Below are 15,073 nucleotides of genomic sequence, written 5' to 3'. Positions count from 1 at the left end.
CTGAATATTGCTCGGTTGTTAATTAATTCGGCTAGAAAATTACAGCTCTGAAGTCTTTATTTTTACAGATATTTCACTTTTATTCTTGCTAGCAGACGTTCACTGTTGCAGAACAGCGCCGCATTAAATTGGCAGCTTTCAGTAAGGAGTCTTGTACAGAGTTCGGAGGCGACTTCAGTCTTCGTGTTGGGAGCAGAGCAGACAGATCAGGGGGACATTCTGGACCACGATGAACACGTGAAGTAGTTTTATTTTATAAAGAAAAGGTTTGCTTCTAATAATCCAGCTGACTGTTTCAACTTGTGATTTTAGTTTTCAGCTTATTTCCAGAATGATTTGTGGATAAAGAGTGAAACGTGTTGCTTACAGCTGCAGCCATGGAGTTATTCAAGCAGCAGGATGTGGAGGATTTCTATGAGGTTGGAGAAGAACTGGGCAGGTATTCATGCAATATTCAACAGTTGTCTGCATGAAGAAATAGCTGATAATTAATGCTTATTTGATTAAAATAGATTATTATAAATGTAACCAACATGACAGTCACAGGTTTAATCTTTGTCTGTGGGACAAACAGAAGGATTTCTTCTTGTAGCATTCCCATGTTTTCACCCAACATTTAATCTGTTCCTATTTGGAGGATATCATGTTTACTCCAAGATCTTTAGGAATTCAGGATGCAGAAATATCTGAGGGATCCTTTTAAAAAAGTCCAGATTCCTTGAGTGGTTTTATGTTCTTTTTGGAAATATGCAAATTTCCTCCAAACTTTTCTTTTTCATCTGTTTATAACGTTTTTCTTGTTTGCTATGAAAACATTCAGACTTTCATGGATATCCAGGACTTTCTAAATGTATTAAAAGTCTGAAATCAACTGCAAAGAAATTATTTACACTTTTTTTAAATAGCCCATCATTTTCACTTCTAAGATAATAGCAACAAATATATAAAAATTAATTCTTGTCATGATGAAATTCTCATTTTCTTTAATTACATGCAGAGACTAGAATATGATTGAAAAGTTAATTTATTTCAGTAACTCAATTTGTTAAATAAAACACAAAGACTGATGTTTTCCAGTCATTATTTCTGCTAATGGTGATTTTCCACTTACAGTTAATGAAAAATTATTGTAAATTTAGAATATTTTATAAAACCAATAAAACAGAAATGTGCGTTTATTACCTGTTAAAGGTTATTATTTTTAAAAGATGCCTTTAATTAGACAAACAAAGCTTATTTGAACAAATATTCAAATTTATTGAATATAAATATTTACAGTTTTACAAATGAGGCTGTGTGTAAAGTATGAAGCAGCAACAATAAAATAAATTTATTTACATTTTCTGGGGAAAATTGAGTTAAATTTACATAATGTAAAGTTGGAACGACTGCCGGTCTGACCTGAACCAAATGATAATCTCTGAATCATTATCTAATGTCACCAAAGTTTGAGTTTTCAGGTGAACCGCGGCTCTCTTCAGAGACAGGAGCAGCTGCTCGTCTGATTAAACTGCTTTTTAAAGGCCTCCTCTATCTTTAGCAGCAGTTTTCTGCCTGAGCGGCGGCACGTCTCGGTGTTTGGTTACAAACTGGTCAGCAGAGGAAGCGGCCTTAGAGCTGGGTTAAACAGTAGTGCCATGTTTTAAGTTTTCTGCATGTTTTCTGTGTGTTTTTTGTGTTTTTGCCCATATGTGTCAGGTTGATGCTGTCCAGATGCGTCTTTCTGCAGAATGTGTGCAGCACTAAAAATAGAAGTGAGACAGCAGAGATTATCATCAGAAAAGCTCCAGCAGAGCATAACATCGGGTGGAGCGATGAGTCAAAATATCAGCTGCATTTTTACTATATGGAGGTTTTTTTAGCTGTAGTTTTTCTTTAGTAAAGAGTAAAAAGTGAGAAAGTTGTTGCCTTAAACAGTTTGAGCTGTTTCTCCTGCATGCAGCGCCCCCTTCAGGCCATCGCTTCACTTATTTCTGCGTAATTTCCTCCCAAACAGTCAAATGTTCCAGGAATGAAAACTCTCCCAGAGTGAATCTTTGCCGGTTTAGGTGGAAGTTGGTGTTTTGGTTCAACCTCTTTCCTCTGTGATGTAAAAAAGAAAAGAAGTTCAAGGGGTATGAATACTTTTGCATCAACAAATCAAATCTGATCCTGGTGAAACTTTTCAATAGAGGTTAAGTTGCAGCAGACCAGATCAATTCAATCAGAGTTTCCAGATTATTATTATTCAGCTCCACTCTTCAAACATGGCGGCCTAGAGGGGAAAATGTGCAGCAAACCATGAAATGATGCAAAAGCAACAGAAAGAAAAAACTAATAAAAAATGCTACACCTACAGAAAATAGAAATAAAAGACAAAATGCCACAAATAGCAAAGAGAACAGCAGGTATGAAACCTCAAATCTGCTCCACAAAAGAGAAATCCTCCAGGCCACTAGGGGGAGTCTGGAGTCAGTAATATTACCTACGATAATATGCTGCTGTTCTAAAATATTGTAAAAGTTCTTGAATTTAAAAAGAAATTAAGAATGACGCCTTTTTCTTACTTCCTCCAACTTTCTACTGAGAGCAGCGATTATTTTAATAATTGATTATTTTATCGATTATTCTGATGAATAATCAGAAAAAATGGGCACTTTATGCAGATTTTTTATTTAACAACCTAAATGTATTTTATACAATATTAAAAATGCATAAGAAACTGCAAAATAACAAATAATCAAATTTATATTAGTGACAAACATTTTACTGCTGAGTAACTACTAACAACATTCCTTTAGTGAACGTTTGATCATTTGTAGCAAAGGATGCATCTGTAATTAATTTTAATATTTGGATTTGTTTAGATTGCTTTGTTAACCTTTAGACCTTTCCGTTAATTTAAATTAATTAAAAACACGCCAGCGGTGAGGTGGAGACGTCTTCTGTTTCTTAAATGCCGATGTGACGATGGGAAGTTTTGTAAAATAATTTTTTCATCACTTTTAACTATCAGATTAATTAATCTACTTTCATTTTATCTAGAAGTTGTAAGAGTTATTTTTTGTCAATGTTTTTACTAGAAACTGACCCTATATCAAACAGTCAAGTCGGAATTGTGTTCAAGAAAGAAAAAAAACACGTGTTGCCATCCACGACTTTTTTTGGAAAGATTTTGGTTTTGGAACGCATTTATATTAAATGTAAAATGTGTTTATATTTATTTTTATGTTGCTCTAAGTGTGTTGTTTTCTCAGTAAATGACTTGTCTCCATACTCCAGTTAACAATTAATCGATTACTAAATTAGTTGACGATTATTTCAGATTAATCGTTTCAACAGCTGGCTGGACCCATGCGGTTTAGTGGTCGGCGCCCCCTACTGGTCTGGAGGACCTCACAAATTTACAGCACTTCATTTTTGCAGTTGTTTTTGCTATTTGCCGCATTTTTACGATTTCTGTTGTTGGGTGTTCTGGTTTGCATCATTCTTGTGTCGGTAAGGCGTTTTCAAACGTTCAGGTTTATTCTGCTCACCGCACATGCGATCTTTCCTGATGTCGGATCCGAACTGCATCTGACCTGACCCTGCTGCCCCGAGTCTACCTCAGCCCTTACTTCGTGTCTATGTTTCAGCGGCCAGTTTGCCATCGTGAAGCAATGCAGAGAGAGAAGCTCGGGTCTGGACTACGCCGCCAAGTTCATCAAGAAGCGGCAGAGCCTGGCGAGTTCCCGGGGAGTCCGGCGGGAGGACATCGAGCGGGAAGTGACCATCCTGCAGCAGGTCCAGCATCCCAACATCGTCACTCTGCACGACGTCTACGAGAACCGCACCGACGTGGTGCTCATCCTGGAGCTGTGAGTGGCAGGACAACGCCACCGTGTGGCTGCTGGGGGAACCGCATGCATCTTAGACGAAAACATGCATATTTCTGAACTTTGGTCAGGATTTATTTAAGGGCTACGACTGCAGATTATTTTAGTAATAATTTATTCTGGCGATTATTCTAATGATTAATCGGTTGTTCTGATGATTAATTTATTATTTGAATGATTAGTTGACTATTTTTGTCAATTAATTGATTAACCAGATAGAAAATTGGCAGAATTTTTATTTTACCACTTCAACTTATTTCACACAACATTCGAAATACATAAAAAGATAAAAATAAACAAATAACTAAATACCTTGATTAAATAAGAAAATCAATATCTTAATAACAGCATTCCTCTGGTGAATGCATCATCATGTGAAGCTAAAAAAAACTTCTAACATCAGCATGTGGAAAAAGGGGCTTACTGTATATATAATTAGCCCTTTATTATATAGACTATATTACATATATATATTATATTAGAAGCAGGTCAATCCAGAACTATTCCACTTGATGAGTTTTGGGTAGAACCTGTTTACATTTAACTCAATAGTAAAATGTAAATATTTTTGTACAGTTTTGGGTGTATTAATGCTCTGACTATGTTGTTCTTTAAGTAAATTGTCTTTTTAGAGTCTTTATACTCCAATTAACAATTAAAAGATTACTAAACTAGTATTTCAATAATCGATTAATCTGATTAATCATTCCAGCCCTAATTTCTTTCTGTGGACATGCAATGAAGGAAGTATTCAACATAATCTTCCTGTTTTCATTGAATCCTGCATGATGATCTTGTGCCAGTTCGTTTACATTGAAAGGAAGTCAGAGAGAGATATGGAGTCCAAACGGGAATGGGATTTTTATTTCACCGAAATGCAACAGAGCGCCACTAGGGGGCAGAATTTAGCTGCAGAAAACCTGCTGCTTGTCAGAACAATTTATATGATTAGAAGAAAAGTTCTGGTTCCGGTCCAGCTGAAGCCGTGTTCTGGTTCTGGTTCCGGTCCAGCTGAAGCCGTGTTCCGGTTCCGGTCCAGCTGAAGTCATGTTCAGGTTCTGGTTCCGGTCCAGTTGAAGCCGTGTTCTGGTTCCGGTCCAGCTGAAGCCGTGTTCAGGTTCTGGTTCCGGTCCAGTTGAAGCCGTGTTCTGGTTCAGGTCCAGCTGAAGCCGTGTTCTGGTTCTGGTTCCGGTCCAGTTGAAGCCGTGTTCTGGTTCAGGTCCAGCTGAAGCCGTGTTCTGGTTCCGGTCCAGCTGAAGCCATGTTCTGGTTCTGGTTCCAGGGTCTCTGGCGGTGAGCTCTTTGACTTCCTGGCCCAGAAGGAGTCTCTGACAGAGGAGGAGGCCACTCAGTTCATCCAGCAGATCCTGGAAGGAGTGAACTACCTCCACACCAGGAAGATCGGCCACTTTGACCTGAAGGTTGGTCCCAGCCCGACCGGACCCGACCCAGGAGGTGTGGTCCCCTGAAGAGGTCACACCGTGACCTCCGGAGCCGAACTCGTGTCACAGCAGAGAATCAAGCCTCTTTTCTGTAACTAAACGTTCATCATTAGTTTCCCACTGAAGGACAAACAAAGATTATTCTGTCTAATGTTTTGGTTCACAGCTTTTATGAAGAAAACGTGACGTTATCAAAGAAATGAGTCTAAACTTAAAACTAACTTCATGACTCAAATGATTTATCTAAAAAAAGATTCATCTTTCATCTTATAGTAAAAAAAATCTCTTCTTTGATTTTCTTAAAACCAGTGAGGAGAAATAAATAAATGAACAGATTCAGGAAGAACAAAACTATGGATGGATGGATGAACGGATGGATGGATGAACGGATGGATGGATGGATGGATGAACGGATGGATGGATGAACGGATGGATGGATGGATGGATGAACGGATGGATGGATGGATGGATGGATGGATGAACGGATGGATGGATGAACGGATAGATGGATGAACGGATAGATGGATGGATGGATGGATGGATGGATGGATGAACAGATGGATGGATGAACAGATGGATGGATGAACGGATGGATGGATGAACAGATGGATGAACGGATGGATGGATGGATGAACAGATGGATGGATGAACGGATGGATGAACGGATGGATGGATGAACAGATAGATGGATGAACGGATAGATGGATGAACAGATGGATGGATGAACAGATGGATGGATGAACGGATGGATGGATGGATGAACAGATGGATGGATGGATGAACGGATGGATGGATGGATGAACGGATGGATGGATGGATGAACGGATGGATGGATGGATGAACAGATGGATGGATGGATGAACGGATGGATGGATGGATGGATGAACAGATGGATGGATGGATGGATGAATGGATAGATGGATGAACGGATAGATGGATGGATGGATGGATGGATGGATGAACAGATGGATGGATGGATGGATGAACGGATGGATGAACAGATGGATAGATGAACGGATGGATGGATGAATGAACAGATGGATGAACAGATGGATGGATGAACGGATGGATGGATGGATGGATGGATGAACAGATGGATGGATGAACGGATGGATGGATGAACGGATAGATGGATGGATGGACGGATGGATGGATGGCTGAACAGATGGATGGATGGATGAACAGATGGATGGATGGATGAACAGATGGATGGATGAACGGATGGATGATGGAATCGTTTGGTCAGCTCAATGTTACGTTTCTTTCTGGTTTCTCCGTTTTGTTTGTTTTCTGGATCGCTGTGTGAAAACCTTCCACTCCGCTGTAATCTGGAATAATCCCGCTGTCTGCAGCCAGAAAACATAATGCTGCTGGATAAGAACGTGGCGCTGCCCAGGATCAAGCTCATTGACTTCGGCCTCGCCCACACCATCGAAGCTGGGGTCGAGTTCAAGAACATCTTGGGAACGCCGGAGTTCGTAGGTGAGGCCCGGTCCGATCGGCCCGGTCCGATCGGATCGGTCCGTCAGACTTCAGTCTCACTTTATGTTTCTACAGATTATCTGTTGATATTTCCTTCAGGCTTTTTCAATGTTTGGCCAAGTTTTCAACAGTTGACTGTTAATATTAGTCTTGAGGAAACTTCAGCTGTTATGCTATGTTTCAGCTGGCAGTTTTGCTTTTCAAACTAAATCCAACGCCTCAGCCTGTTCCAATAAGCAATAAATCAATTAATCTCAACAAACTCAATCATTTCCATTTGCATGATTTATCGTCTGTCTTTCTACCAAAAACTGGATGATGAAAGTCTTCAGTTTGGTGCTCTGGTCTCAGCCAGCCCTTTTTGGAAGGACAGTTTTGTTTCCAGAGACTTCATAATTCATTTGTTGTTTCTGTTGTTTTGATTATTTATTTTTCATATTTAAATGTCTTCCAGTTCTACAGTGTTGAAATTTAAAGTTGATTAATGTTTGAGAATCAGATGTATTATTATTATTATCATCAGATTACTTGAAAATGGTCTCAAAACAACAATATTATCATTTATTGCAATAAGTTGTGGGGCAATTTATTGTCCAGCAAAATGTGTTATTGTGGCAGGTCTGCTGACACATTTACTCTTTATGAAGGCTTGTTTCTGAGGGATTAATACTTATGAACTCCAGGAGTGAAGTTTATGAGATTCTGATCTAGACAAATGATTTCTGAGGTTAATAACCCAGTTGGTTTGTACTTCCATCTTGTTTTCTGTTTCAGCTCCAGAGATCGTGAACTACGAGCCGCTGGGGCTGGAGGCGGATATGTGGAGCGTCGGCGTGATCACCTACATCCTGCAAGTGAACCGGAGCGTCCTGAGTAGAACTGCCTCCAGAACCGTGAGCCAGGCAGTGATGTTTGTTTCGTTCCAGGCTGAGCGGGGCGTCTCCGTTCCTGGGGGAGACCAAGCAGGACACGCTGGGGAACATCTCCGCTGTGAACTACGAGTTCGATGAGGAGTTCTTCGGTCACACCAGTGACCTGGCCAAGAAGTTCATCAGCCAGCTGCTGGAGAAAGACAAGAGGTAACGAATGAGGTGCAATATACTCCCCACAGGAAGGTGGCGCTCATGATCTGAGGAGCTTGTTATTCTGTCTTTGTCTCCAAGGAAGAGGTTAACAATTCAGGATGCTCTCAACCACCCGTGGATTAAGGTAATCCGTCATCCAGAAGCTTGGCACCATCAGGGTGTGAATGTGTGAATGAATGAATGTAATGTGAAGAGTTTCTGGCATTTTGACTTGATAGAGTGCTATATTAGTACAGGCCATTCAAGGTTTATCGATCCAGGAAAGCATGTTTAGGATGCAAGATCCTTGTTCATGACATCATTCTAGTTTCCAGAACCTTGGAGACCAGAGTGAAGGCTTAAAGTTTTCCTTTGTTCTCCCAACTCTCCTTTTGAATCTTCCAGTCCAACGAGCTCAAAGAGGAGAATAAAACCCAAGAGCCAAAGAAACGGGAACGCCGCCAGCTGAAGACCAAACGTCTGAGGGAATACACCATCAAGTGCCACTCCAGCATGCCGCCCAACAACACCTACGTGAACTTTGAGCGCTTTGCTCAGGTGGTGGAGGACATCGATCAGATGGAGGGCTCGTTCGTCAGCCTGGCAGCGGCCCACGACTCCCTGCAGGAGGACATCGACGCCTTGGTCTCCATATACAACGAGAAGGAGGCCTGGTACAAGGAGGAGAGCGAGGCCGTGCGGCACGAGCTCTCCCAGATCCGCTACGAGTTCCGGAAGGTGGAGGCGTCCAAGAGGAGCCTGCAGGACGACATGCAGACCTTCAGCTGCGGCCTGGCCGCCGTCAGCGAGCGCTTCCAGGAGAGGCAGGGCCACTTCGATGCCCTGCAGCTGGAGCTCAGCAATGAGCTGAAGTGGGTGCAGGAGGCGGTGGGCTCCCTCCAAGCAAACGGAGGAGGTGGAGGCTACCCCTCCTGCAGCTTCACCACCGTCTTCAACAATGACGTGAACGAAGCTCTCAAGGAGCTGCTCAGCCGCTCCTGTGGAGGAGAACTGCTGTCCGGAATCAACCTGGACCTCACCGAGACCGGGCAGCAGCGCTAAAAACACCGATCCGGGTCTGGGAGGAGGTGTGGGAGGAAGTCCGGTCTGGGAGGAGGTTGGGTCCAGAGTCCTTCCTTCTTTCTTTTTTTTCTTCCTTATTATTTTTTATTGTATAATGGACTCAGTGGATCCAGAACTGTGTGAAGTTGGGTCTGATTTTGGGTGGAACCTTCAGTGGAACATGTAGGACCTCTGATGATGTGACGCACTTCGGCCTCATGCTGAGGTTGTGACATCATCACGCTCTTGCCGCTCTGCAGCACTCCGGTCCATCACTTCTGATCCTGCCTCGCCTCTACTTTCACTAATGACCACACTAAGAGGCTGCGGCCCGCTGGGCCTTCCTCAGAACCTCTGGGAATCAGAACCACAGATCCAAACAGGATAGCAGACTGTTGGCTAGGCTCATTCCCAGGAATGCAGCAGGAAGCAGGCATGTGCACCGACTGATGGCACCCTTTGAATTTCATTGTCCTTGTGACAATGACAATAAAGATTTAGAATAGAATAGAATAGAATTCAACTTTATTGTCATTGCACTGTCACAAGTACAAGCAACGAGATGTAGTTTGCATCTATCCAGAAGTGCTCTACGAGATATAAATATTTATTTACAGATGTACAAGACTATGTATGTATGGACTATAAGGGGTTATAGCAAGAGATATAGATATTGTGTATAAATATAAATATGGGAGCTATATGCACAGATTATACAGATTATACAGAATATATAAGAATGTTAGGGAATGGATTATAGATAAATAATGGCAGATAACATTTACAGGTTGTATGTGTGTGTGAAGAAAACAGTCCGTGATGTGTGTGTGTGTGAGGATAGTCCATGTGTTATTGTTGTATGAGAGGATAGGGGAGTACAGTCCTTATAGTTTATGTTTTATGTCAGGAGGCGTTCAACAGCGTGACAGCTGTGGGAAAGAAGCTGTTCCGGTGCCTGGTGGTTCTGGTCCGTAGGCTTCTGTAGCGCCTCCCAGAGGGCAGAAGGGAAAAGAGTGTGTGTGCTGGGTGAGTGGAGTCCTTTGTGATTTTCCCGGCCCTTTTCAAACACCGCTTCCTGTAGATGTCCTTGATGGCAGGGAGCGGTGCCCCGGCGATATACTGCTGGTCGGAGACAGAGCAGTTCCCGTACCAAGCTGTAATACAGTTGGTGAGGATGCTCTCAATGGTGCAGCGGTAGAAGTTCGTGAGGATCTCTGAGGACAGGTGGTTCTTCCTCAGGGTCCTCATGAAGAAGAGGCGCTGATGCGCCTTCTTAATGAGTTTGGAGCAGCTGGTCGTCCAAGTCAGGTCCTCGGAGATGTGGACTCCCAGGAACTTAAAGGTGTCCACACGCTCCACCACTGTCCCCTTAATGTGGATGGGTGGATGTGGGTCAGCGTTCCTCCTGAAGTCCACGATAAACTCCTTGGTCTTCTCGGTGTTCAGCTGCAGGTTGTTTTTGTCGCACCACTCAGCCAGACGGTCTACCTCCTCCCTGTAAGCGGCCTCGTCATTATCTCTGATGAGGCCGATCACCGTGGTGTCGTCTGCGAACTTGATGATGGCGTTAGAGCCGTGGACAGGTCTACAGTCGTAGGTGAAGAGGGAGTAGAGGAAGGGACTCATCACACAGCCTTGTGGCACTCCGGTGTTTATGATGATGGTGGATGAGAAGTGGTTGTCCAGCCAGACATGTTGAGGTCGACTGGTCAGGAAGTCGAGCAACCAGTTACACATGAGTGGGCTGATGCCGAGGTCTGTGAGTTTGGTAATGAGTTGTGATGGGATGACAGTGTTGAATGCTGAACTAAAATCTAAGTACAGCAGTCTGGCGTAAGTGTTCTTACTGTCCAGGTGAGAAAGGACAGAGTGCAGTGCTATAGAGACTGCATCCTCTGTGCTCCTGTTCTGCCAGTATGCAAATTGGTGGGGGTCTAGTGTGGGGGGGAGACAGGATCTGAGGTGTGCTAGGACCAGCTGCTCCAAGCACTTGGTAATGATGGGGGTAAGGGCTACCGGGCGGTAGTCATCGAGTCTGGTTGGGTTGGGATTCTTGGGGATTGGGACGATGGAGGTAGACTTGAAGCAGGTCGGTACCACAGCGCGGGCCAGGGACAGGTTGAAGATGTCTGTCAGCACTCCTGCTAGCTCCCCAGAGCACGTTCTGAGGACACGTCCAGGTATGCCATCAGGAACCGCAGCCTTGTGGGATTTAATCCTGCTCAGAGCCGCTCCTACATCAGTGGGGAGGAAAGTCAGTGGCTGTTGGCCTGGGGTGGTAGCTGCTTTGGTTGCAGTTGTGGTATTCCCTCTCTCAAAACGAGCATAGAAGTTGTTAAGTTCGTTGAGGAAGGAGACATCAGTAGAAGCGGGGGTGGTATTGGGGTTCTTGTAGTCTGTGAGAATCTGAAGGCCTTGCCACATACGTCGGGGTTTGGCGTTAGAAAAATGATCCTCCACCTTCCTTTTGTAGTTTGGCCTTCTTGATTCCCTTCTTCAGCTCAGCCCTGGCTGCACTGTAAGTCTGTGCATCCCCTGACCTGAAGGCGATGTTGCGGGCCTTCAGCAGGAGACGAACGTCTCAGTTCATCCAGGGTTTCTGGTTGGGGTACATGGTAATGCGTTTGCAGGTGGTGACACGTTCTATGGTGGTGGAAATATGGTTCAGTACAGATGAGGCGTACTGATCCAAGTCTGTATGGTGGAAAATAGTCCAATCTGTATTCCTGAACCGGTCCTGGAGCACAGCGTCTGAGCCCTCGGGCCACACCTTTACTGTCCTCACGGTAGGTTTCACACGTTGGATGAGTGGTTAGTACCGAGGTGTGAGGAACAGGGAGAGATGGTCTGATTGTCCGATGTTGGGGAGGGGTGTCACATTGTAGGCTCCAGCCAGATTGGAGTAGACATGGTCCAGGGTCTTGTCTCCTCTGGTGTGGCAGGAGACATGTTGGTGGAATCTGGGAAGAACTGTCTTCAAGTTGGCGTGATTGAAATCACCCGCAACAATAAAAGCAGCCTCGGGGTATTTGGTTTGGTGTTTGCTAGTAGCCGAATAGAGTTCTTTCATGGCTAGCTTGGCATTAGCATCCGGGGAGATGTACACGGCAGTGAGGATGATCGAGGTGAATTCCCTTGGGAGGTAATCAGGTCTGCATTTGACCATTAAAAACTCCACATTCTGTGAGCAGTGACTCTCGGTAGTAGCAGAGTCTGTGCACCAAGCTTTGTTAATATAAATGCACAAACCTCCGCCTCTGGTCTTGCCGGAGTCACCTGCTGTCCTGTCGGCTCGGTGTGTGTGGCATCCACTTAGCTGGATAGCATTATCCGGTCAGCTGTTGTTTAGCCATGTTTCGGTGAAAAACATGACATTTGAGTCCATAATCCGTCTGTCACTCGTGATGGATAGTCGTAACTCGTCCATTTTATTAGCCAGAGAACGGACATTGGCGAGGAAAATGCTGAGTAAAGGGAGCCGATGTGGTGTTAGCTTTAGCCTAGCTCGCACCCCTCCACGCTTACCCCGCCTCTGTTTACGTTCTCATCGCGGCCTGCGTACACTTCCACCCGGCCGGGAGAAGTGAGCAGCCTCCGGTGTTCTGGAGATCTCTGGGATGAGTCGGAGATCGGCGATCATAGAGTCAAAATTGTGTAGCTCCAAAGGTCCAGAAGTTCGTGTCTGCTGTAGCGCAGCAACGCTGTGCAATTCTGAAAAAAAGTCCAGTCATGAATAGATAAAAAACCACTAAAGAGCAGATTCTGGTCTTATCTTATCTTATCTGAAATGCTATGGTCTAGTTAAAGTGTTCAGCAGAAGGAGAACTTTGTGGTTTCCATCAGTTACTGCAGGGAAAACATGTTCAAACGTTAACAGGAGCTTCTGTCCCCTTTAAAGAACAGGGAGACAGCTGGAGGTTCCTTAAGGTCAGATTCGAAGAGCATGTAGCCATGATGCTAATGCTAACAAACACTCCGTCAGCTAATGCTAACTATCAGACTGTCAGCTAATGCTAATAAACACTGTCAGCTAATGCTAACTATCAGACTGTCAGCTAATGCTAATAAACACTGTCAGCTAATGCTAACTATCAGACTGTCAGCTAATGCTAATAAACACTGTCAGCTAATGCTAACTATCAGACTGTCAGCTAATGCTAATAAACACTGTCAGCTAATGCTAACTATCAGACTGTCAGCTAACGCTAACAAACACTCTGCCAGCTGAAACCTCCATAATACTGACTCAGTCCATTGCTGCAGAAGAAGCAGGTTGTGACTTTAACTGAAACAGCTGCAGAATAACAGAGTTTAAACTTAGCAACGCTGCTGCCAGTCACACTTCAATGAGCCGTGTTGTTCCTCTATTCTGGAGGATCGATTGGGTCCGGAAGCTTCTTCTTCTTTCCTATTTTTATGGCAGTTGGCAAACAACTTATAGGTGCATTACTGCCACCTTCCAGATTGGAGTATGGATCAGACGTTTAACAAGAGTAATTAATTTCCCCTGATTGATTGTAAATAAAAGTAAACATGGATGTCAATAACTATAATAACTGTGAGACAATAATCCTCAGATTTTTCTCTAAATGATTGTTTTCGACCAGCTGAAGCGCTCTTCCTCACCCAGTGATCCTTAATGAAAATGAAACCCCCAAAATAGCAAGATGAGCTGCAGAGATACGGTCGTAAATGTTTCTGAGGCCGGGGTTCTCTGGGTCTGGGCCGGCCTGATAACCACTGGAGCGTCTCGTCGTTGCGTCAGCCGGGACTCGACCCGTTTGGGTTGCATTGTGCTGCTCTGAATGAGCTTCAGAAACACAGCTGGCTTAACGTTTTCACTCCCCTCATTCACATTTCAACCACAAACTTCAACATCTTTCATTAGCATTAGATGACAGACCAAAACAGTTCCTGACTTACGAGAAATAAAAGTCTAAAAGCAACACATGGTGGTGGCAGCATTATGCTGTGGGGATCAGCAGGCTGGGCGGTTATGTGATGGTTTAAAGCCGAGTAAATTCACCCTTTGCTTCCCAATAAGATCTTCAGTCTGTTAGAGTTAAATCTGCTGCAATCAGCAATTAACCAATCGGGTGACAAATTAAATAGTTTTCATTCTGATGGCTAATATTAAATAGTTTTGGTTGTGTGTGGTTTTTATTTCCATTTTATTTATTGATCTTGGCTTTTGTATTTTATTTTTGGATGTTTAAAATGTCTTCCAGTCCAGTCTGAGGTGTTCTTTACAAAATAAAAGTTTATTAGTCTTTGAGAGGGCAAAATTTCATTATTAACAATATATTACTTGAAAATGATGTAAAAAATATTATTATTATTTGTCATAGTAATTTATAGGAAGTTTACTGCATTAAACTATAGTTTTTTAAAAAATATATAGAAGATAAGTAGTGTTTGCTGCCAGAATAACATCATATTTTATTGTTCAGTTTCTAACGTGAGAAATAGAAATAAAAACTGAGGGAGAGCTATGGAGCTAAATTGGGGCCATAAACAGTGGCAACCCCAGAAAGTTTTCCACATGGTTGACCAGACCAGTTCAGTAAACATTTACAGGGGGCACAACTAAAACATAATCATCTGATTTTATTCATTTATTTTGTTAATTTAATTAATGACTTTTACTTTTATGTTTCCACTGAAGAAGATGACTCTATATGCCTTTATATGACATGAACATAATTCTGTGGGGAAAATGAAACTGAAAAAAAAAAAATTAAAGTTCAAAACTATTTTCAGATTCAAGTTTTTTTTCAGTTTAAACTATTTTTAAACAAACTTTGGTGCCCATTTAATTCCACATAAAACAGTAAATTTTGCATTTTACTGGCATTTATCAACATATTTCTAAGTATTGAGCCAGCTGTTTTCCTCCATAAAAAAACAAAACTTTCCAAATCACTCTAGAAAGTTTTGTTCTCATTTTCATCTTTATATTGAATTTGTCTGGAAATCTAAAATTCATTCTTAAAGTTGGAGGTGTTGCATGAAATACATTTGAATCTGTATATTTAGATCTAACTGGACATTAGCGTGTCTGCCATGAGAGGTGGGAAGCAGACAGACAGGCAGACGGATCGAGGCTAGGACAGACGGACCGCGGGGCTGCGGGGCTCTGTGAGCGGACTCTAGGCGGAGGAAGCTCCGG

The 15,073-nt window shown here is 42.9% G+C and overlaps 1 protein-coding gene across 1 annotated transcript; it reads left to right on the top strand.

Annotated features, from left to right (window-relative positions):
* The first annotated feature begins 192 nt into the window (after nt 1-192).
* Nucleotides 193-9,385, top strand: LOC102223271 (death-associated protein kinase 3-like). Its single transcript, XM_023332951.1, has 9 exons — nt 193-266; nt 370-439; nt 3,615-3,836; nt 5,137-5,275; nt 6,649-6,778; nt 7,553-7,628; nt 7,705-7,857; nt 7,942-7,987; nt 8,248-9,385. Exons 2-9 carry the CDS (start codon nt 378-380, stop codon nt 8,902-8,904), a joined length of 1,485 nt encoding a protein of 494 aa, XP_023188719.1. The 5' UTR covers nt 193-266; nt 370-377; the 3' UTR covers nt 8,905-9,385.
* The last annotated feature ends 5,688 nt before the right edge of the window (nt 9,386-15,073 follow it).

The sequence above is a fragment of the Xiphophorus maculatus genome, chromosome 4, assembly GCF_002775205.1.
Source record: "Xiphophorus maculatus strain JP 163 A chromosome 4, X_maculatus-5.0-male, whole genome shotgun sequence".
Lineage (NCBI taxonomy): Eukaryota > Metazoa > Chordata > Actinopteri > Cyprinodontiformes > Poeciliidae > Xiphophorus > Xiphophorus maculatus.
The sequence above is the reverse complement of the archived record's forward strand: the minus strand, read 5'-3'. Positions and strand labels throughout refer to the sequence as shown.

Bases quoted from the DNA above. Each gene is read 5' to 3' on its own strand.
- LOC102223271 (XM_023332951.1), top strand. From the start codon at position 378: ATGGAGTTATTCAAGCAGCAGGATGTGGAGGATTTCTATGAGGTTGGA. The intron at 5,276-6,648 runs GTTGGTCCCAGC...CGCTGTCTGCAG, and splicing joins TCGGCCACTTTGACCTGAAG to CCAGAAAACATAATGCTGCT. The intron at 7,629-7,704 runs GCAAGTGAACCG...GTTTCGTTCCAG, and splicing joins GGCGTGATCACCTACATCCT to GCTGAGCGGGGCGTCTCCGT.